We start from the raw sequence: 23,786 nt of genomic DNA, 5'->3' as shown, positions 1-23,786 counted from the left end.
TCCAGGGCAGATTTCTGGCCCGCAGAATCTGCCCCGCTAGCTGGGCAGATCACTTTGTTACAAATCTGTCCGGCAGAGCGGCAGCAAATTACTTGAATGGTGCAGCATCTCTGCAGGAACATTAGTGGCCTAATAATTGTGGCTGATCAGATATATCTAACAACAAATCTGTCCCGTAGAGGGACAGAAAATAATAGGAGTGGAGCAGCATCTCTGCACTTAATGTATTTTGACTATCAGACCATGGAGGTAGCAGAGGACAGATCGACTTACATGTGTTCATAGTTGCACAGAGGCGATCAGTATTAAAGCTTAATATTTGCTGCGGTATTGTCTATCACAAATATAAAAAATAAAATAAAAATAATGAAGTTTGCAGATGGTAGACATAAGCCCAAGCGATGTATGAACGTGAGCGTGGGTTTGCAGTGCTAATAGATCATTCACAGTGTGATAATTAATAGACAGTAAAAGCTGCTATGATGTGATTGAGGCGATCGAGCTACAAACTGCTAAAAAGGGTATTCTGATGATTAACAATGCTGTTTCATGAGTACACTATAGGCAGCCACAAAAGATTCCTATGAAAATGTTTTCTTTGCCCATCAGGTTACTTTTTGAGCCAATGATAAATTAATCCGTAAGAAAATTCAAAATTAAATTCATGGCAGCAACGAAAATCTCTAGAAAATCGGCCGTAGTCCACGAAGGAAATAATAATTGATAACAATAACATTTCATTGCTTGCTTTTATTATAGGATTTACATCACGTCTGTGACAATATTTGACCTTACAAATTATCTCATCGACAATTATTTCCAAAAACATCATTTTTACTTTGATCAGTGCAGTTACTAAATCGCCGACTTTTGAAGTTTAAGGGAATAAATCTTGTAAATCCATTTTCATTATTGTTATTGTGTTCTCAACCCGGCATGGATGCATGTCCGTGCACGTAATACCTGTAACCTCAACTCTCCAGAGAAACACACGCGAACACAAGTTTACACAGTTGAACTGATGCGTTGGTTTTTGTATCTCACTCTGTCGCAAAGAATACAATTTTCATTGAAACTTGGGTCCCGTAAAACCGAAAAGGCACACTATAGATTTACGGTAGTAGTACCTTTGTACGATACACAGTTGTAACTTGTAGCACGGCGGCATATGGGAATGCTATACGTAGGGTTTCGCCACTATATTCCTGCTATATTCTGACATCGTGTCGCGACTTAGTCATGGCCACAGGAGCTCTCAATGTACTGTTGCTTGGATAGTCGATCGAACGCTCTAGGTTTTTCAATGAATTTTCCGTCAGTGTACTTTTTAAACGCTTTTGAAGTCCGCTGTACTTCATGCTAGTTACACTGCAGCGATCGCGAGGACTTTGTACCGGAAGTAATAGTATCACGCATGATGACATCATAGATCATGTGAAGACTTCGTTATGATTGGTCAGATTGGTAAAACAATCAAAGGTCAAATCTCAGCGGCAATTTTTGGACAGTTACGACCTTTGAATTACTGAGTAAATTGTCGCTGATTTTTCCCTACAAGTTTGACAAAATTTCGCGTAAATTTGCTGTTTGACATCGTCGTGACGACTTCATACACGCTAACTATGTATGTAAAACCTATAGGCAATGTTTACGACGCGTAAAAAAGACATTGTCGTCATGATCAGCTTGTGGAGATCGATCGGCTCGTCGATTTGAACAATGATCACCATAACATCCCCGTGGATCTAGGCGATCGTTTAAACTCGGTAAGTACATTTTCGATTCGCCTTCTCTGCGACGTGAAGACGTAGTTTTTACTATTTTTGTTCGGCGCAATTCTCGAGTAATACAGTTCAATTGTATGAATTCTAATAAATTGGTATAACTCGTGAGGTTGAACGTAGAGTGTACAACGATAGAGGGACCGTGGAACAGTGTACACAAAAAATGGAGTACATGCCGATACTATTATCTACAATAATATACTTCTCTCTTGCATTGGCAAAGGTAAAATTTTTGCTCATGTATACAAATTTTCCTCAATGAATGATATAAAAGGACAGATATAAAACAAAGAAAGAACAATACATGTAGGAATTGTTGGATACGAATTAAGTTCTCAAACTCTTGACCGAGTCTGGTACCTGCTACATGTATTCCAAACGTACTTCTCTATGACATCAATATACATCTGTGTGCTTATAAGATCATTCTGAACGTGTGTCCTTAAAATTGAAGTTTATTTTAAAATTTTTATTACGTATTTTGACATTTGTTTATATGTAACCTGTAGATATTTTGCTGGCATATTGTAAGGGGAATCAGTAATTAATTTACAATATTTCATAACAATATTTCATTGAAGTTCTACATGAACTCTTACATCACAAAACATGCATACAATATTCTATTGCATTTAATGCTGCAACCTTTTGATAAGCAACTTAGATATAAGCTCAGTACAAAGACCTACCTTTTTCTAACTATGTTTCAATTTGGCTTTAGAAAGTTCATGTAGGTATGCAATGAAGCGTACTCAAACCAAGCGAGTTTTGCATGGTGAAGTCTACAATCTTAACGGAATAACTGCAGGGGATAAATCATCTGCAAATTAAATTTTGTTTTAGGGAACGAGCACAATTAACGGCAGGGGGGGGGGGCCGGAAGAGAAAATATGTGGTGCGTATATTTTTTACAGGCCCCCCCCCCCTAACACCAGCAAAAATTTTAGTGGCCCCCCCATCACCGGCAACAAAATTTTTGTGGCCCCCCCCTCCTCCCCAAAAAAGAAAGATTACATAGGTACAAAGTTGTACACATATATATAATCCTTATAACTTTTAATATATGCTTTAGTGAAAACAACATTCTTGCATTCTTGAAATAAATAATAAACAAATAAATATATAAATAATAAACAAATAAAATAACTTTACTTCAACTGAGTATCTGTATGATGTTTTCAGATGTTGGGGAAAAATGTATAACATGACCGTTGTGATTTCAATGCACTTTCCACAACCCAGTGTCTGCCTTTCTATGACTACCCAAGATATTCAATGTTACTCCACTGTAATGACAGTCTGCCATTGGAATAGTCCTTCATTGGCTAACTATAAAAGACCCATTAATGCCATTTTTTCCTCCCCTTTTTTCAGTATTTTTTCCTGTGTGTCCACTACGTATTCTAGTTCTGAACTGCCTATTAGCCAGTCCACATTCCTGTGTGGAACAGGTTGAATGGTTATTTGAGGAAAAATAGGCAGTCCATAGCAGTCTAACCTGCCACATGCCAGTATTGGAAATATGACATGTTAAAATTTGAACATTCATCACTGGCTATGAATGTGAAATCAGACTCAGCCATGTGAAGTAACCATTCATAGCAGTCCTATTGAATTCATGATAGAAGGGAAGATTGTCAATGGATTGAATGGTAGCTTACACATGTGGCGGTAAAAATTTAGACATGCATTAATAAACTCCAAGGACTGACTTGTTGTCAATTCTCATGTTTTCTTATCCCTATTGTCTATTTAATTTAAATAAATAAGGCGGCACTCATGTGTAGAGTTGATTTTACTTGGGTTAAGTTTTTCAGGTGAAATTACTCATGTTTGCACTATAGAAATGCCACATGGGTCACATTTACCAGTTAAATTGTTCTCAGACTTAAATATTTAGTGGCTACAGAAGCAACGGTTTGCCATTTTAAGTGACAGTATAAAGCTGTAAGTTTTGATTTTGTTAATATTTTTGTTATGTATCAACTGCACTTACTTCATTGGTTTACAAATTTAAGTTGAATTAGCTCGTTGATATTATCAATACAACCAACATACACTTTGTGTGCATGTATATATATTATAAAAGTTCACTGTTCTTGTGTTCAATTGAAGTTTAGTCCAGACCAAAATGTGTTTACCAACAATAACAATGCTGACTGTACATAATACAGTTGTGAAGACTGGATATTTGAACGTGTTTTAGAAAATAGAATAACATTAGCAATACTGGCTAACATGATTTTGAAAAGAGAGAAAAACCTGTAGTCGATGTACGAAGAACACAATTTCTGCCAAAATTATGAAGTTACAGCCTATCCCTTAAATATAATTAGCATTAGTTTCATTCATCTCCATTCAAAAAAACGAGACCAGGGATTTTCAGTATAAACCAATGAATATGACAAGAGGGAAGTCATGCAGATGGCTACAAACGTCTGTGAGCAGCCTCTAAATTAAATCAGCACAGATAAAATTTTAAACATCGTTTATTTTTATTTTCAAAATGTGCAATAATAAACACATGTTCACCGCTAAATATTCCATATGATCGGAACCTGCATTCTATTGAAAGGTACTCACATTTCCAGACGTAATATGGTTGGATCTGTCATTAAATTTTTCTCATACGGTCCATGTTTTCGCGTACGTCCGTCAGCAACTGGCTATGATGTGCAGTCATGTACATGTACGTCAGATCATCACACAACGACGAACACACTTGCGACGGTTCTGCATCTGCCATTGTAAAACTTTCGCGATTACAACTTACATAAAACTTAATGGAAACGCAGTACAGGTACTGTTCATCCCCAAACCGTTCAAAAGTCGAGCCGGATGGACTAGCGGTTCTGACGATGTATGATGTCGTGACTTTGGAAAGAGTTGTGTTGGAAGAGTGGACGGGACGCAACAGGGTATGAACGTAAGGGTCCCGTAAATGAGTACAACAGGGTTCACTTAGTGTGTTGGACGTCCGTACTTTAACTGATCTCTTCAGATAAAGTCAATTTTTGCTTATTGGAAAAATCTAAAGGAACAGTTTACGCGTACTTGAAATGTCAAAATTTTGCGACGATCACGACCCTTGACCTTTCGAATTTGACCAATGCTTTGTGTTCCCACACGATCGTTGTCGGATATCACATTGCATCTCTCAAATGAGATTGCGCAGATTTTTTTGAAGTAATGGCTGTTCAGACCAGCTGAATCTCACGAATAGGCCAAACCCGGAATTCGAATCGACCACGGTACAAACAAGCCATGTGCGCAAACGCGCAAAGACGTACGTGTATTTCCATACGTTAGTACACATGTGGGTTTGTTTGTACCGGCATCACGTGATTATTTGGGCGTACTGAGTCTGTAGAACGCCGTACGCATCGCGCCCTTTTTATTCCGGAGTAGAACCATGTATGGCTGATTTCTCGGTCATTTCTTCCCCCAGTGACGACACATTTTGAGTCAAAACAGCAAGTGAGTTAGGTCTAAGTGGTAATGTTTCAGTTGGCATGAAGGTAAAGTGTATTTCCCCGCGACAGTGTTGGATGCAGTGGCCGAGATAGCAAGTCGTCGTGGACGATAATTTTCCATTCATCCGGTAAGTATTTGAAATGCATATTTATAAAGGGCAATTACGAAATTAGTACGCCTTATAGAGAGGCTTTTCTCTGCACATTGATGTTTTCCTGGGAGCTTGGTTTTGTATATGGCCCGACATTTTTAACCTGAGCTTTAGGGGTGAAAAGAAAGTACGTATCTGTATACCTGGACAGGGCGGAGGGAGGTGTACAGTGTGGCCATTACGCAAAACAAAGCTGGGCTTGAACAACGCCTAAGCTTAGTTTGCGTCCATGGTCTCACTCAGTGCAAAAACACTGCTATAAAAAAAATAGGCGAAATGAAAATAAATGAAATATTAAAAAAAAACCAAACTACCGGTAGATCGTAGGATGAACATGGCTATGTAAACTTATGATTGTTTGTACCACCCGGTCTTACTTGCATTTTTTACTTCTTTTGTACATGGTTACTTTTAAAATCCATTGTTAATATGATATTGCCAGGTAAGAAGCCTTGTATTGAAAGACAGAAAAAATGTTTAGAAATGTGATACGTCTTAATTTTCAAGGGACAGCAGCTGTAATTTTTATTGAGTTCAATAACTTGTTTGCCTCATGTATTAACATACTTTCTTGTATTGATTCAAATTATGAATTGTGATGCCCTCACTTTGTAAAGATGTACATAAATTAATCGGTATAGTGGCTGTGGCAACTAGTCAAGTCAATACAACGTACACAAGCACATTTCTAGACTATATGTTACATTTTCAATGTATTAATTTTGCACTCGCAAAGATGTATGTAAAAAATTCCTCTATGTGTATGTAACAAATCACACACATGTTCTGAAACTTTATTGTAAAGTTGTCGTCTTAATAAATGTTGCTAAGTTCATTCTCTCCTTTCTGTTTCATTCAGTGTGCATGTCAGCCAAGGCCCAAGAGAAATTTGGCAAGAATAATCATGACTTACGTAAAGAAGTCTTCAATGTCAAATTCAAAACAAAATAGGACATGAAAGACGAGACTTGGCCAGAGTTAAATGAACTCTTTTAAAACTAATCTTTGACTAAATCACTTTTCACTGTGTCAATGAAATTTGTTAAAGCCAAAAATTTATTAAATTGGTCATCAGACTTACAGATATGTTTTGTGCTTTTTATTTTGAACGTTTGGAAAGGTGAGTCTGCTTGTGTTTGCTGTGTTCAGGTGAGTCAGAGTTGCTTTTAACTCTGTTTGGCCTGTCTTAGTTTTAGGCCAAATATGGTTAAATTACATATCCAACCAATTGTATCTTATAATTCACCGTAAGAGGCTGTGTAAAAGTACTTGATTTTACTGGAATTTGATTTCACTTATTTGATGTTTGCTTACACCTTGCAAACATGCAAATGTAACAATGTTTACCAAATTCATAACGGCAACATCAAAATAAGTGAAATCGGGTGTCAAATCATACTTTTCATGGTGCTCTTTTTCTGCCAGGATGACCCTGTCATTCATATGTGCATTCAAAATAACCATTGGTTCACATACATGTGAGTGGATTCAGAATAACCATTCATTCACATGTGTGTGAATGGCTCGCTCATTTAAATATTTCGGCCCATACACATGTTACCAACGTGCTTCTGAAATGAATGTGGACTGCCTGACTGCCTATTCCCTATGCACATGCATTAAGTCATGCCAACTAGCCATGTGAATGCTAATTTCACATGGTACTGACAGGCATTCCTGTTCTATAAGGGATTCCTATAGCATGATGAAATAACCAGTTTCAACCGAGCCTCTGTATCATTACCAACCATTATTACTGTTGACAAATGAAGTCAATTTTCAATAATAATATTGCTCATTTTACACATAACAACTGCATTGTGAGGTTTAAGACTTGGTATTTCATCATGCTACAAGAAGTTTAACAAGGAACTCCAGCTTCAACAGGGAACAAAAATGCTGAAAAATATTCTCTGTCTGTCATGGTGTAAAAATTTTGGTGGCCCACCCTTACTTTCCCTGGAATTTTCATGGCCCACACCAAGAACACTAATTTTTTTCGTGGCCCCCCCATTTTCTCTTCCGGCCCCCCCCTGCCGTTAATTGTGCTCGGTCCCTTATGCCAATGATTCTACTACTTTCCTAGTTTGAAGCAAATTGCAAGTTGAACGATTGATACTAGACTACTGCTATAAATCACATTTTGTCATTCACAAGTTGAGGGAACATTTTCTTTATTTTATGAATACATGCAGATTTCACAGTCTTCAATGTTTGATGGCTGTTGAACGAGTCAAAATTTTCAACTCCAACGAGGATTCTAACTTGCATACATAATTTTGTCATAAGTTTGATAAACTTTATATCTGACTTGAACTTTTTATATTTTTGCAGCTTACACATAGGACAACTTCAAGATGACAAGTCAAGCAATAACCAAAGCTGTAACAGACAAGTACAAGTCTTTCAGAATAATCCGTCGTTGTGACAATATGAAGTTAAGGACTTTACGGACACTTGAACATTTTTTATATCGGTCATGTTGATTGGCTTTAAAAATATGGTGGATTAAATTTTATTCCTACCAAATTTTTAGCCCTTGCATTCTTTTTTTTTGGGGGGGGGGCAGCAGAGTGGTGTAGGTTGTGAGATGATGGCTTGGTAATGGCTGATGTGATAAGTTTCAGGTTGTTGGAGTAAATGTTAGTCAGATTGCAGAAGGTAGGTTGATTTTTGTATGGCAGAGCAGCAGCTAGCCTGCCTGGCAGAGCAGTAGCTAGCCTGCCTGGCAGAGCAGCAGCTAATCTGCCCAGCAGAGCGGCAGCTAACCTGCCCGGCAGAGCAACACCTAACCCGCCCGGCAGAGCGACACCAAACCAGCCCGGCAGAGCGGCAGCTATAACCGTCCGGCAGAGCGACAGCTAACCTGTCCTGCAGAGAGACATTAATCTTTCCGGGAGGGATCCAGCAAACCTAATTTGAATAGCAATGCCACGCTCTCCCGGAAAGATGGTCCTGGAGAGCTCCTGGACCACTGCGGGACCTTTTCTGGAGAGCTCCCGAAAATCTTGTCGGGAAGGCTAAAATTTCATAAGGGTTCAGGTTGTTGAATGCCTCACGCTGTGTTTCTGTCCAGACCCATGTCTCTTCCTTCCTGAGAAGCTTGCAAAGTGGTTCAGCTGTATCAGCATAGTTTGGTACGAACTTCAAGTAGAAGTTTGTTGTGCCCAGGAATGACTGAAGTTCCTTGACATTTGTCGGTTCCGGTAGGTCCATGATAGCTTTCGTGTTGACTGAAGTGGCAACACCCCAGCAGCTGATACTCTATAGCCTACGAAGTCTATTTCGCTTTTTGAGACTTCACACTTCTCCTTGTTGAGGGTGAGGTTATACCTTGCCAATTCATTCAGTACAGCATTGAGGTTCTCGTCATGGTTGTCCTGATTAACGCCATGTATTGCGACATCGTCGATGCGGTGTAGATTGCCTCCACACGTACTTAGCACTGATGCGAGTATCTTTTGGAAAGCTCCTGGTGCCGAAGATAGTCCATATGGCATCCTTTTGTACTGGAAGATGCCTTCATGTGTTATGAATGCAGTGAGGTATCTGCTTTCTTCCGCCAGCGGAACTTGTAAGTATATAGCTGCGACGCAAGTCAAATTTGCTAAATACCGTAGATCCATGAAACTCTGTTGTCATTTCACCAAGGTCAGGAAATGGGTACTTGTCTGGAATAATGGCTTTGTTGACCTCACGTAAATCAATACATAGGCGAATCTCTCCTGTTTTACGCCGAGTTACCACTAGGTTTGAAATCCAGGGAGATGAGTCTACTCTCTCGATGATGTCAAGTTTCTCTAGCCTGCGTAATTCTTCCGAAACTTCAGCCCGGATGCTTAATGGCAGAGGATGTAGTTTCTGCGATACAGGTGTGACGCTTGCATCCACATGTGGTCTGCGTACAAAGCTGGAGATTTTACCTAGCCCTGTAAACAATTGAGGAAACTTGTCTTTCACTTCAGAGCCTACTGAGTTCACTGGTATACCGTGTCTGCTGATCTGGAATCCAAGTGCATTGAACAAGTTGATACCCATGAGGCTACTGCCCTGTCTTGTATGTAGAACGGGAAGTTGTCTATATACACTCTGTTCTTCATATTGCACAGTGAGCTTTGCAATACCAATAACTGGAATAGTATCACCGTTGTAGCTGGTCTTTATTTGAATTTGAAGCTGTGAGCGGGACATGACTGAAATCTTGCTGGTACAGTTTCTCGTTCATTATAGAAACTTTAGCCCCAAGATCGATCATCAAATTGAGACCCACTCCATTTATTGTAGTAGCGTGGGACTTAAATTTGCTGTGTCAGCAGGTGTACTGCCTGAAATTGTGTAAACATTTGCCTCTTAAGTCAGTTCATCCAATGTATCCATTTGCTGACTCTGCGAGTTGCAGAGCTTCTACACACTCGTCCAAAGTGACCAACCTTGTGACATTTACTGCATTTTTTCCCACGAGCAGACAGGTAGGATGACGTGTGATATGACTATTGGCCCCACAGTTGCCGCAAACAACATCTTTACTTTGTGTGGCCCTATCACTGGAATCGCAATTTGCAGACAATTTTTCGCGGTTTTCCGGTGGCTGTTACCCCTGTTGTATTGTCCTTTATAGACACCTCTTGTACTTTTGTTTCTGGCTCTTGCTTCACTTTGATTGGCTTAATACTGGGTGCAGAATCAATCCCAATAACATGTGAATCAGCGAGGGCACTTTCAATCTGCTCAGCAAGTGTTACTGCTTTTTCTAGGGTTAGGGTGTCAGGCTCCATCAGTAAACGTTCTCTGACTCGAGTTGAGTTGGTTTTTTTTCAATTAACTGGTCTCGGACCATTTCATCGGCGAGGCTGCCAAAATTACATTGGGCTACAAGCTCTTTCAGGGTAGCGACATAACTTGCCGTGGACTCACCTGGTCTCTGGCCTCTTTGCCTGAAGCTATGGCACTGTACGATCATGGATTTCCTGGACCAAAATGAGACTCAATTTTGTCCACAGCATCCTTGTACGTCGGACAGTCTCCCAGAGAGTGAAATATTCGTTGCCCCACACCTAAGCAGTGGAGTAAGACCGCGCGTTTTCCAACATCTGCTCCTCCTTCCTCGTCTATTCCTGTGGCCGTCATGTAAGTTTTGAAGCTTGCATACCATCTTTTCCAAGGAATTGGTGGGTCGCCAGGACTTGAAAGAAACGGAGCTGGTGGTGGGAGGTGTGCTTCAACCGTCCTCGTCGCCAAAATGTGGTATCAGATGAGAAACACTGTGGCATGTACTAAGAGAACAGCTTTAATGCGGTGTGACGATACACCAAAGTACAGAACAACATGTGCTCAAACACAAAGCCTTCTGGGAGTTAAGGCCATGCAAAATAAACAGTATGTATAACTGAGAGTTCCGACACAACAGTTTAAGCGCAAGACACGACGGATTATCTGTATGGGTTCTGACTCAACAATATACTAGTATTAGTAAACCATTCAGGGCCGGGAAAACATACAGATGTTAGTACTGATGTTAGGCATCGGACCTAATCAGGCAATTGAAAAATACACCATTCAGTAAACTAGTATTTCATTTACGGCAATCGTACGACATTCATTTTTCGTATAATAGGAAAAACAGGAGTATCAAAACATTATTACGTTCAATATTCGAATCCTATTGAAAACTAGCCGTATTTTCTACCCTGGGTTGGTAACACTGCTGATGGATAGATAAGGTTATTGTTCGCCCAGTTAAAGCGATGAAATTCGTTTCTTCGCTTCGATATAGTGTGTATGTGCGATGTATGATAGTGAGCATGCGTGCGTGAGTGCTTCACGAACTCTACAATGTGTTGAGCGGTCTCAGTCAGAAAAATGTAACAACTTAGCTGGCTATTGAACCACTCTTTTTTGGGAGTGGAGATTAAGACGAGCGGTTCTGTCTGTGGCCTCTCAGCTAGGCGACTGATGCCGTATGTTGTGGGTTTGAATCCGATTGAAAACTAGCAGTATAAACAGCTGCTGTAGCTAATCATGGCTTCGCCCGAAGGTTTCACCGATGGGAATCCCGAAGGAACTCTTAGAGAATTATATTACAACCCAAAAACTGGTTTTGGAGGTGTACAAAAATTATATGACGCAGCACGCTCCAGCAGACTAAAAGTTACTAAGGGGAGACCATTTGATTTCGGGGGGGGGGGGGGTATGGAGGATTTTGAGAAAAAAAATTTGTCGCCAGGTGAGATAGAAGAAAAAAAAATTGATCCTGCCATGGCCTGAGAAAAAAAAATTGTCATAACAGACAGAAGTGAAAAAAAAAATTGTCACAATGCACCAGAAATTAGCAAAATTTGGAAACCCTATTCTCATGTATTCTTTGCCGGCGCGCCGCCATAGGCGGCGCAAATGTTTTTACCACAAGCAATTCTTATGTTTTTTTCCCAGCACTTATGATATGAGCATGCACTACATAGGTCTACTTACACCTCAGTGCACTCAACTTCCCTTTCATATTTCAGGATTTCTGTTGCAATATCTCAATGGCATAGGCACTATCTAAAGGGGACTTTTTGACTTCTGTAAATTGTGAAAATTTTAAAACAGAAGACAGGAGTCAATAAACTAGTGTTAAAATCAATATAGTATTCTCTCAATATAAATATATTAGGAAGATGTACAAGTTGACAATGAAAAATTGAGGAACAACAAATGTAATGAAATACAAGGGAGAGGGTCACTAAAAAAATTGAAAACTTCAGGGGGCGTTACTCAAAATGTTGAGAGGAAGAAGGGGGACGGGTTACTCAATATATTTTGGCGAAATAAATTGAAACACATCTCAGATTGCACCATTGCACACATCCATTTCTCAAAATTTTCAATGCGAGAGGGGGTACCCCCTCTCGTGCTCTCCCCCCCCGGCTCTTCTAACAGTGTTACTGGTAAAAGACAATTTAAATACCTATCGGATTGCACTACACTGCACCATGGCGCACATCAATTTCTCAAAATTTTCACAGGGTCTAGGACAAAACTGAACTGCTGTGAATTCATCCTTTATTATCACAGAAACATGTTTTCATTTACCTCAGTTCAATGACCATTTTGACAGTTAAACATACCATATTCATGCTTTTCATTAGAAGCTGGCAGCTGGAGAAATGACACAAGAAGGTCACAAATTTTCCGTTCCTGTATATTTATTTATCTTCAGTCTCTGGCAAACAGAACTGTTTTTCACAAATTGTATTGTCATTGTTTGGTTGTTGAATATTGTGACACAAACACTGATCATGCATAAAATGTAAAAAAATATTGCAGTGTTCAATGTCATTTTCAAACAGTTTTACCAAATGCAAAATAACCTGAAACTCCTCTCAGATTGCACCATTAAACACATCAATTTCCCAAAATTTCCAATACGAGAGGGGAAACCCCCTCTCGTGCTCTCCCCCTTGGGGTGTTCTAACAGTTTCACTTAGTAAAAAAAAAATTAAAAAACACCTCTCAGATCGCACCAGACTGCACCATTGCACACATCAATATCTTAAACTTTCCATGCAAGATAGGGAAAGCCCCTGTGACACTTTCCCCCTAAACCTCTCACGTGTTCTCCCCCTGTACTTTCAAATTCTGCCCGGTCAGATATCCTAGTGAAACCTTGTCATAATACCCATCCAAATTAAACAATATACTATATGGTTAGATACTGCGTGAGCTTTTATATCTTTATTTTATTGTGACTTGCAATTTCATTTTGATGGGTTCACCTTTTTTGAACCATCATGAGATAACTGATGATAGTCTAGCAGAGTACATCAGGATTTCAAAGGTCTTTACTGTTAAATTGCTGTATTTTGTAAATTTTACAAATACATGTATTTGTATTTAACTTTTCTAAGTGGGGGATCAGTCAAAATTTCAGAGTTAGAGAGGGAGTTACTCAAATTCATCATGGTTGACGGGGGGGGGGGGGTGTCACTTGAAATTTCTGAGTTTCAGGCCGTAAATAATGACGGCTCCCTTATATACAACGCATCACAAACTTGATGACAAAGAAAAAAAAATTTGCATTGCTACTCCATTTGAAAAAAAAAAATTGATGCAGCTCTGACAGTAGAAAAAAAAATTGCTGTCACTGTGACAGGAAAAAAAAATTTGCTCCCATACCCATTTCCTCCATACCCCCCCCCCAAAATCAAATGGTTCTCCCCTAAGAAAGAGGTGCAGGAGTGGTTAAAAACTCAGCTAACTTATAATAATCTACATAAACCGGTACCTCGTACTCGTGCTACGGGCGGCCGGCGCGTTTTCGTAACATCGATAGACGAGTTTTGGCAGCTGATCTCGTGGAATTCCCTTCACCATTCACAAAAGAGAATCGTTCCAAATGTAAAAACATTCGATACATGCTAACAGTAATCGATGTGCTCAGTAAATATGCATGGGCCAGGCCGATACAGTCAAAAACGGCTGATGATACTCTGAACGCGCTACAAGACATAATTAAGAAATCCAGGAGGCAACCCGGCAAACTTCAGACAGATGAGGGGCGGGAATTTACTAACCGAAAAATGCAGAAATGGTTGGAGGAGTCAGACATTCACTGGTTTCACACCTACAGTGACAAAAAAGCTAGTGTTGTTGAACGTTTTAATCGTACTCTTAAAACGATGATGTGGAAATACTTCACATACAGACAGACACGTGAATGGCTCCCCATTCTACCACAACTTCTCGAGAATTACAATAACACCGTACACGGAAGTATCAAAATGAAACCCGTCGATGTAACGGAGGACAACGATTGGCAGGCATTTTATACACTTTACCCTGAGTTGGCAGCCATGGGAGCTAACCCTGAATTCAAGCCGGGAGAACGGTTCGAATTACAAAATGCAAGACCACGATCCTCCGGAGGCACATATTAAGTTTGCAAGATCTTCAAAGCGACTTCTCATGTTGCCATGGTCCGTTCTTTCCAGTCCTCCTTGTTCAGCTTTATCGATAAGTTCTGGTTGAAGTATAATGTACACAACTGACATGAGCCATAGACAAGTAACTTTAAAGTCTTGCCCGTAACCGTAGGGTTCCTTCGGCATCATATCAAGTGCCTGTAAGTCAAACGGAGCATTATAAGCGTGCACAGATTCACAAGCATTAAGAAGTTTGTGTAGGTTCTTGAGTGAGACTCGAGGTTGTTCTAGTTGTTCTTGATTAGGTGGATAATAAGCTTTTTCAAGTTCCTCCTCGTCGAAACCCTCTATTAAAAATCCCTGGCTGCCGCTATCGCGTGCCGAAGGGCCGCTCCATGCAATTCCAAAGTCAAAAGCTCGTGGAGATTCTACTGGTCCGACTGTCTCGGTATCAATTGTTGGATTAAGTATATTCTTAAGAACTTCAGGCGTAAGGGGCTGACTAATTAACAAACAATGAAGTCTGTCCTGAGTAGACAGTATTGCTGGTGGATATTTACTTGTCCCTGAGTCTGTCTGATGGCTCAGTAAAAAAGCTTGGTGCTTTTCCGATTACTGTATGTGTGTGTACTGTGTCTGTGTGTGTGCTGTGTCTGTGTGTCGTCTACTCCACGCACACCGTGTTGTTTGGTCGCGCACAGAATTGCAACATCTAAGTCGGTTGCTGTGACCACTCTTTTTGGGTTGGAAGCAGTGACCGACTGGTTTTGTGTGAGGCCTATCGGCTAGGCGATGTTGCCGTGAGTGTGTGGGGGTTCTAATCCCGTTTGGGTTATAGTAAAAAATTTATATTCTGTAGTCATTACAAATTTCTAAGAAAACTTTTTTGAACTGCTTATGAATCTCTTCTAATTCTTTTAAGGTGGCTATTTCATATTGTCTGGCTCGAGTCAGAATATTCCGCCTGCAATAATCAAAAGGCATATCTTTGAATATGATAATGAAACTGTGTAAATCGTCAAATGCCTTTGAAACAATCTTTTTTTCTGAATCCGTGGAAACGTGGGAATGGATTCGAGAAAAAGTCAGATGTTGAATTATGGAAGAGTCACAAATAATGTGGTCGGTGGCGCCCGCCAAATTTACTGCATCGTAACTCTTACCACTTCCAGTTGGTCCATAATATGTATGACATTTTTGTTCTATCTATATCAGGCCAAAAAAAAAATATGTGCTGTTCCGATTACCCGACCTACCCCGATTTTATCCCCCCGACCCTAGACTTTTTAGAGCATCGTAAACCCGAAGTAAAACTGACGATATGAAAAAAACATGAAACGCACGAAATCACGCGAGAACTATGACAAATCGGGCGAATCACGCGAGAACTATGACGTCATAGCAGGCCTCGTCTCAAACAAAATGGCGACTCGCGATGCACACAACGTGTATTCCATCTCATTTTGCAAATGCGATCATGGCGAAGAAAGATCGATTTTGTCTTCCGTGAAGCAGAACCGAACGTTCGAAGAAATTTTGGAGGAACACCATCCAGGTTTTTCGGAATGCAAAATGTACTCGATTCGAGTTGAATGCGCCAGTGATGCTTTTAACTTTATAATCATATTCACGGGCATGTAAAGAAACCATTACTGTGTATTTGTGGTCAATCACATGTTCAGCTCGACCAATCAAAATGCCACCGGCAGGGCATGGTAATTACTCTTGTCAATGTCTACCTTTACATTCTGATTGTTCAAGTTGCAGCATGACATTTTATGTCACCACTGCCTGTCTGCTACAATAAGAATAACCTGTATTGTAGGTCCAACTATGTAAATACATGTATATCCTGTTGGTGATTTTTGGTCCATTCAACATTACAGGTATAAAAGACCCACCCTATATGAAGATGGGACGTTTGTCAGTGCTCCTTTTGCCTTTGGCATTGTACAGTGTGCAATGTGGAATTATACAAGTAGGATTTGATGGTAAATATACAGTACTTAATAGATAAATATTCTTGATCAACAACATACGATTTGATTTTTATGGCTGCATCAGTGTTAATTGTGTGTGTTGTCCACCATAAGAAACTGTGCTCGAGTGTGTTAACGAATACATCCAATTATAATATGCTTCGTTCGAATCTAGTCATCTGATTGGATGAAGCCTGGTTGAAGCAGCAGGGAGAGCAGATGGACCGAGCAATATGACATTTGAAAGTTGGTGCCCTTCCAAACCAGATCAAACTGGTTTGCAAAAATGCAACAGGGATAGCCTAAGGATGGTCCACCACACTTGTCGGCCTTACCAGTCTGTGCTTGGACCCTCCCCATCCGTATAAACTGGTTTTCAGAAAAAAATATTGATGTAAACTTGTCAAATACGGACACCCTATGGCCGGTCATTTTTGTCCACAATGTAGAGGTGTCTATTATTGCCAAACGCATTAATATTAATGTCACTATTCATACCGGATACCTGACACACACACACACACACACACACACACACACACACACACAACCATCACTCTCACACACACTGTTTAGCAATTAGATGATTGACACGTTATATGTTACAAAATATGATCACTTTTATTTACTATATCACCAACAAAAAGTTGTCTGAATCAAAGTTGAAATGTTCAACCAAAATAATCTCATTCACTTTTGAAGAAGAAACAAGCGGATTACACACACACACACATCACTCTCACACACACTGTTTAGCACTTGACGTTATATGTTACAAAATATAATCACTTTTATTTACTATATCACTAACAAAAAGTTGTCTTAATCAAAGTTGAAATGTTCAACCAAAACAATCTCATTCACTTTTGAAAAAGAAACTAGCGGATTATCAACTGGTAAAGAGTCTGCTGCTTACGATGAGGTGACAACTTCTTATGGCTTTCTGTAATTCCTTCCCGATATCCTTGAGACTATCGATGATACCTGGATGTTTTACAAGTGCAAATCTCTTGATCTCGTTTAGCAGTCGAAGAGCATACGATCTCGTTTTCACAACTTGAGGTTCCGTATTTTCTTTATTCATGGTATCTGATGTGAATCTTATTCACAGTCACGGTTGTTGCTGTAACCGTGCAAATCACCGAGGAAATCGTCTTCCCAGCCGTCAGAAAGATCATTTCAAGTTGAAACGATGCTGAAGAATGGTGCTCACCTGGATCTTACCAATGTTAAATTCTGCAGAGAGTTGACGACAACCTATCATTCTTGAATTGGCAGCTCGGTTAAGATAGACTTACGTTGCATTGTGAGTTCGACACGTTTGCATTTCAGAGACATGATCGCTGATCGATGATCGCTAGCATATGATATCAAGACCATAGATAGAGCATAATTTATACACTTAATATCACCATATCAAAGTCCTGAACGTTTGACAAATCAACACTTTCCGTCCAATAAATTTTCTCGAATTCAAGTGCTGAAAGACAGATATATTAACTCTTCCATTCAATACAAAAGACGGTGCCTTCTAACGTAACTTACACAAGTTAAGGATCAAGGCATCCAGATCCTTCGAAAGCCCCTCCATGCTGTTGATTGGCAGCAAGCAGCCCAAGCCCTAACTAGCAAAAGAAACGAGATTGCTGACGATGTTCTCGCTCACTCATGCATTGAACGCTGTCTTGTAGATGGTGTAGTGTTTGCTGATGAGCTTGGCCTAAATTTTCTCGATGATGTCTAGGGTTAAAGGCTTGCCAAGCAAATTATTGCTCTGGCAGGCCACTGGTATATATGAACCATTTCTCCACTGCCCTTCTTCCCAATGAATTTCCTCTTGCGTGTAGCATTTTTAAAACACTGCGAGCTGTAGCAGTAATCCTGCAACTCCTGCAGACTTTGAGTTCTTCTGACTGGTTTTCGGTCCTCTTATATGAGTTCAGCCAACGAGTGCCAACTGTTATTGGTACCTGTGAGTATATGTATTATCGGGTACCACTTACGCCATAATCAGCTTTTCCTCTGGCTCTTTAAATACTTGGACCAGAAAAGACTTCCATGACTCCTAATATTGCAGTTTATCATCAGTAGCACCTCTTATCTCCAATAGTTCATCGAAAGAGGAAAATGGGAGTGAAGGCAAACTCCTCTTCCAAAAGGTTTGACTGACTGTGGTCACTTGTCTTCTAAACACTTGCAAGTCTCTCCATTCACACTGGCAGTTTCCTCATTCAAAGGACCTAAGACTGCGCTATCGATAGGTCGGGCCTGCCTATTTCGCTTTCCTCCTTTGTCGCGATGAGATCCAGCCTTGCTTGTGTGTTGCCTGGACTGTATCAATCCATTTTTTGTTTGCTTTTTATTTTGTCTTTTCGAGGTCATTTGGTTTTCATGGTCATTCTTCAGGTCAGTGGATAAAATCATTCTTTAGGTGAAACAATTGAATGCTTTATTATTCTTGTTATTGTTGACTGTTTTACTAGATCGCTGCCAATCGGAAAGTTTGGTTTTTGCTTCAGATAAGTCTCTTCTGTTCTCGTCTAACTTCCTTCGCCATTCACTTAGTTCTCTGAGTAACCTCTCAACTTTATTGCCACTTCAGTCATGGGGATAACTTCAATTTCTCTTATGGACAATCACTAACCATCTTTTGCAGAGACTCTACTGTGTTCTGGTCTACCTTGTGCTGTTCTTGCATCAAGTGCAGTGTTTTTGCCACTTGTCCAAGCAATCACATATTTACTGAACTCTGAGAACCTTCAGTTTCTGTGCTGTCAGCCTCAGAATCATCATCAGGGTTAGTAGATCAGTGGGCTTTACTCGCCGGCATTTTTTTAACCTTACGCCGATGATCTTCTCTTTCCTATATTTCTTGTTCTGCATTTCTAACTACTCGAAACAGTTGCATGTAAGTATCACATCTATGTAGTTCATGTCTGGTGATTTCAGCAACTCTTTCATCCCCAAGCCCTCTGAAGAAAGTTTCTCTCAACATCCCGTCTAGTGTGTCTCTGCTCACTGCATCTCTAATGCGCACAGCATGTTCTAAATGATTTAAAGGCGGCCCGTATACAGCTAGTGGTTGATTTTTTTCTTGTTGACTATTGAAGAACTTGTGAAGCAGTGATTGCTCCGTCTCGACTTGACCGTAGATACTTTCGACCTTATCAATTATCTCATGGATCATTGCATGGTCAAGGCAGAGAACTGCTGCTTGTGCTTCACCCTTTAGAGATCTTTCTATTGCCTGTGTAAGTACATACTTGGTCCTGCCATCCTCTCAACTCCGCGCTTCCTCACTTCAAAGCTTCACCGTCTTTGCTTTTGGATTCTCCAGTGAAAGTAGAAATGCGCGGGAGGTAAAAAGCATATGGGTTGAATGGCTAAAATCAGACTCCCCCTGCCCACTGAAGTACTAGTGATGGGTCTGTAATATTCCAAATAAAATAGCTTCCAAGGGCCAATATTGTTACACTTGTAACAGAATAGCAGCATAAAAGTACACGCAAGTGTTAATGTTTTTGATTCTATGTTTCTGTCAGGGTTATTTTGCTTCCCCTAGGCGAAAGTGAACATGGTCAACCAGGAATTAACATGTTAGTTCATGGTCATATGACCATGGTGTACCGTGTTAATTCATGGTCAACCATTGACGACCATGTTTGTTAAATGGCACAAATTACTATGGTCTACCATCGTCAACCATTGCCAAAAAACCATGGTCAGCAATGGCTATATGACCGCGGTCAACCATAGACGACCATGTTTGTTAAATGGCACAAATTACTATGGTCTAACATGGTCAAACATGGCTAAAACTCATGGTCAATCATGATCAACCACAGCCACCACCGTGGTCAATGACGGGTGACCACCATGAGTGTTGTGAACTTTGCACCAAGTTTTGGCAATAGTAAAAATATATATTTGCACAGAGAAGTAGAAGTTAAATTGTGTTTGTTTGTATGGAGTGTGCATGAAGATTAGGGGCGGGGTTCATATGAAAGGCATGGTAACTGCTGGCTCAACAACAGCATACACACTACCTGTAATATTTCACGGTATTCAGATTATTGTAAATCCTGACATTGTCTTTTCCACAGCAATTCTGACAGTCAGCATGTGGTACATGACATCATTGTGCTGCTTCTTCCCCTGTATTGTATACAAATGATAGTTTTCTAAAGTGACATATAAATGTACCCAGTACCCAGTAACTCTTTTGATACGTTTACCTTGTGAGCAGCAGATTCTAAAATTCACCTTAGAGTCATGTATACAGATGCCAGAAGGTCTGAATAGCCATGAAAAAGTTGAGAGGATATACTTCCAACACGTCTTCATTCCAGTGGACACATTCAATCACACTTGACTGTAAAAGAAAAACCTCAGGCAATAAATGTTTCATTAAAAAACAATATATTACTGTACAATAAAACAAATATCTCTTCTATTATGAACATACAATAATTGTAGTTTCAACATGAAATGAGCTGTTAAATATATGTTTTCATTGTAAATATTAGTTAGATACAAAATAAAAACGTTTGTACTTTGATCTATTATACTGGATACTGAATGCAAAATATTAATGTTAGTAGAAAACATATCTAATATGTTGGAAGAATAACCAACATTTTAGGAAATGAATTATACATGAAAGTCTGTTGATAAATTCTGTCTGTTTAAAAATGCTTTGACAGATTATACAGATACGTCATCACAAAGTGAAACATCACAAATTTTGACGAGTACATGTAACTGTTTATAAAAATATATCAATAGTGAATTTAGTGTTAGAAGAATAATGATTATAAATTCTCGGTACTTTTGTTGATATCTTTTTTGGATTACACGTACTAAGTGCAATTTGATAATGGAATATACAAAAAAATGCAAAATCTGTCCTTTGAAAGACCTGGAACGGTAAGATCAACAGATCACAATATTTAAAATGTGTATCAAATGGAAACTGATCAGTTAAAAATGTTATGTTAAATTCACATATATATATAAAAATTTAACTATGAAAAACTTATTCAAAAACTTTGCAATTTTTGTCAAATGTAGTTTGTTGACAAATAAATTTCACTTTATATATTTCAAAATGCCTTTGCTGAAAATGAAGTGTACATGGAAAACATGAGAACTTTGATTTGATGTTTTATCATTAGATGTTGAGTTTCAGCCAAAATAAACAAGGCATCATGGTAAAACAATGTTCAATTGCTACATGTAAAAATCACGATCAGCTGAGTCTGTGGTGCCTTCATGGTAAGAGCTAATGAACAGTAAACTTGCACAAGAAATGAATCACAGTACAAACCATGCCACCACCCACACTACTCGGAAAGAGAGTGGTTGTATCAAGTCCGAAAACATTTCTTCCATCATTAAGACATCGAATGATCGGCACCTGAGACGAGAATAAAACTGTATCATGTCCGATTTATACTATGTTATTCCTATGCACTGCATGCAGTAGAGTTGCTACCATAAGTACCATACCAATCCATAATCAATATGACAGAGATCACTTCTTGTCGCCATATGTTCTCAACTTCTCAAAGAACAGTGGTTGGTTTGAAATAGCCCCCTAAGGTGTGGAAAGTGTCGAAGTAGCAAACTCTCAGTTGAAACGTCACGAAAAGGCTGGAAAATTCAACATGTCCACGGCCGGCCATTACACTGTAAATAACGGACATCCACTGATCGAAGTTTAACTTACATAAACTCTAAGTGTCTAACGCAGGCAACGTCCTTCAATCATTACAGTTGTTCTCCTAAACCTCTTCTGTGTTCCCTTCATCGTCGACTGAGAGAAGTAATCGACGATTTCTCCCAAAAACCGTGGCTTAATGGAGTGAATGATTATCCAGACTCACATATTCCAACACTGGAATTCAAAATGGCAACCTTGGCAAAATTGGCCAATCAGAAGTCTTGTTTTACAACACGTGATGTTGTAAGGTCAAAGTTCGAATACATGATGATCTGTTTGACCTGTGACCTCCTGGCTGCTGCCGCTGCCTTTTCAAACATTAGTTTTGCAAGAATGGGAGAGTATGCCAACTTTTATACACTATAAATCAGTCAGTGTACCTCTATGGCCTTCCGACATGTATGATTATGCAAGTAACTATCGTGAGTAGTCAGATTTTAAGCCTATTACCTTTCTAAATGTGTTTGCATGTATCAACGTAGGACAGTAACACTTTCTGATCGACACATGACTGAGGCAATGGCCTTATTTAGTGCTCGGTGCGACACGGCAACACAGAAAAACGTTGAACAGGGCCCATGGGCTACATTGCAGCTATTCAGTGGTATGACTTGTAAACCAAACAAAAAATTGTAGTTTCTTTTCCTGAAATTCGTCACGGCTTTTTTGAAACTTATCATTTAAAAACATTAATGTCCAGAGAAATAACCTTCATGCATTGATGTTTTTCAGTACATTTATTTCATATTCCAAGGTAATGGTTTGATAAATTTGTGCATTCCACAAATTGACCTATCTAATTTTTTTTTCAAAAAATAGTATTTCTCAAATCATTAATCCTTTGACTTTTCTTTTTCTTAAGGATTATGTGGTAATTTACAGTACATACCACCTATAACTTACTTCGATTTTGTTTATTTATTGAGTGATTATGATATTTGGTATCCTGTTGTCTTCATCGTTGGACACATGTGTTAAATTCTGCCTGAAAATATTCTTTATGATTTGTTGAAGAGAATTTTGCAATATTACAATTTAACCAAAATAAAAAATTAAAACATGGTCATCAAGAAAATTGGTCATTCTAGGACGATGGTCGCATTGATAACGATGGTCAGAAATATAATCAGTCATCAAATAACATGGTTGACCATGGTTGCCGACAATCATGAACAGATCAGCGATAATAGACCGTGGTCAACTGTGATAGACCAAGGTATTTGACTGCTTACTGTGGTCTCATATCATAGCCAACCATGGTAGTTCATGGTCAAACATCAAAAACCAGCAAATACCCTGTTGATCATGGTACATCACGGTTGACATTTCGCCGGGGCCACTAATAGCCACACTCTCAGCAGGGTCTTGGTTGGTGCACTCTGACATCACAACGCTGTTCATTTACATCGAATAGCAGTCCCACGCCACCTCATCTCTGCCCCATATCTGCTAACACAACAAAATGAGCCCCCTGTATGATCAGTGCAACCTAGGCACGCTATCCTTCCATTTCTCAACAGTAGACTCTCCCGCTATATAGAACTACGTCTGTTGAAGAATATTGCTTGACCCAAAGAGTATGCAGCAAGCGCAGGTCTGCTTTGTTAAATGCGTAAACTTGTCTTGATTTAAATCCATTGTGGACTTCTACCCCAGGAAAATCATGCCCATGATGCCTCCGTGGATATACAACACGAACACATCCAAGCGTGACTACCGAAGTCACTTGTGATTCGTTACAGGACTGCCGCTATAATGCATACCACATAGCAGCGG

General features: G+C 39.5%; 1 protein-coding gene across 3 annotated transcripts in view; it reads left to right on the top strand.

Moving 5' to 3' along the window:
• The window catches only part of LOC139121059 (semaphorin-2A-like), a 291,580-nt gene that overhangs the window by 39,144 nt on the left and 228,650 nt on the right, over nucleotides 1-23,786 (top strand). For all 3 annotated transcript variants that reach the window (XM_070685673.1, XM_070685674.1, XM_070685675.1), the window contains exon 2: nucleotides 16,196-16,300. In XM_070685673.1, coding sequence (XP_070541774.1) covers nucleotides 16,216-16,300 — 85 coding nt within the window. In that variant the 5' untranslated portion in view covers nucleotides 16,196-16,215. The remainder of the gene's footprint in view (nucleotides 1-16,195; nucleotides 16,301-23,786) is intronic.

Source organism: Ptychodera flava, chromosome 21 (genome assembly GCF_041260155.1).
Source record: "Ptychodera flava strain L36383 chromosome 21, AS_Pfla_20210202, whole genome shotgun sequence".
Taxonomy (NCBI): Eukaryota; Metazoa; Hemichordata; class Enteropneusta; family Ptychoderidae; genus Ptychodera; species Ptychodera flava.
The sequence above is the reverse complement of the archived record's forward strand: the minus strand, read 5'-3'. Positions and strand labels throughout refer to the sequence as shown.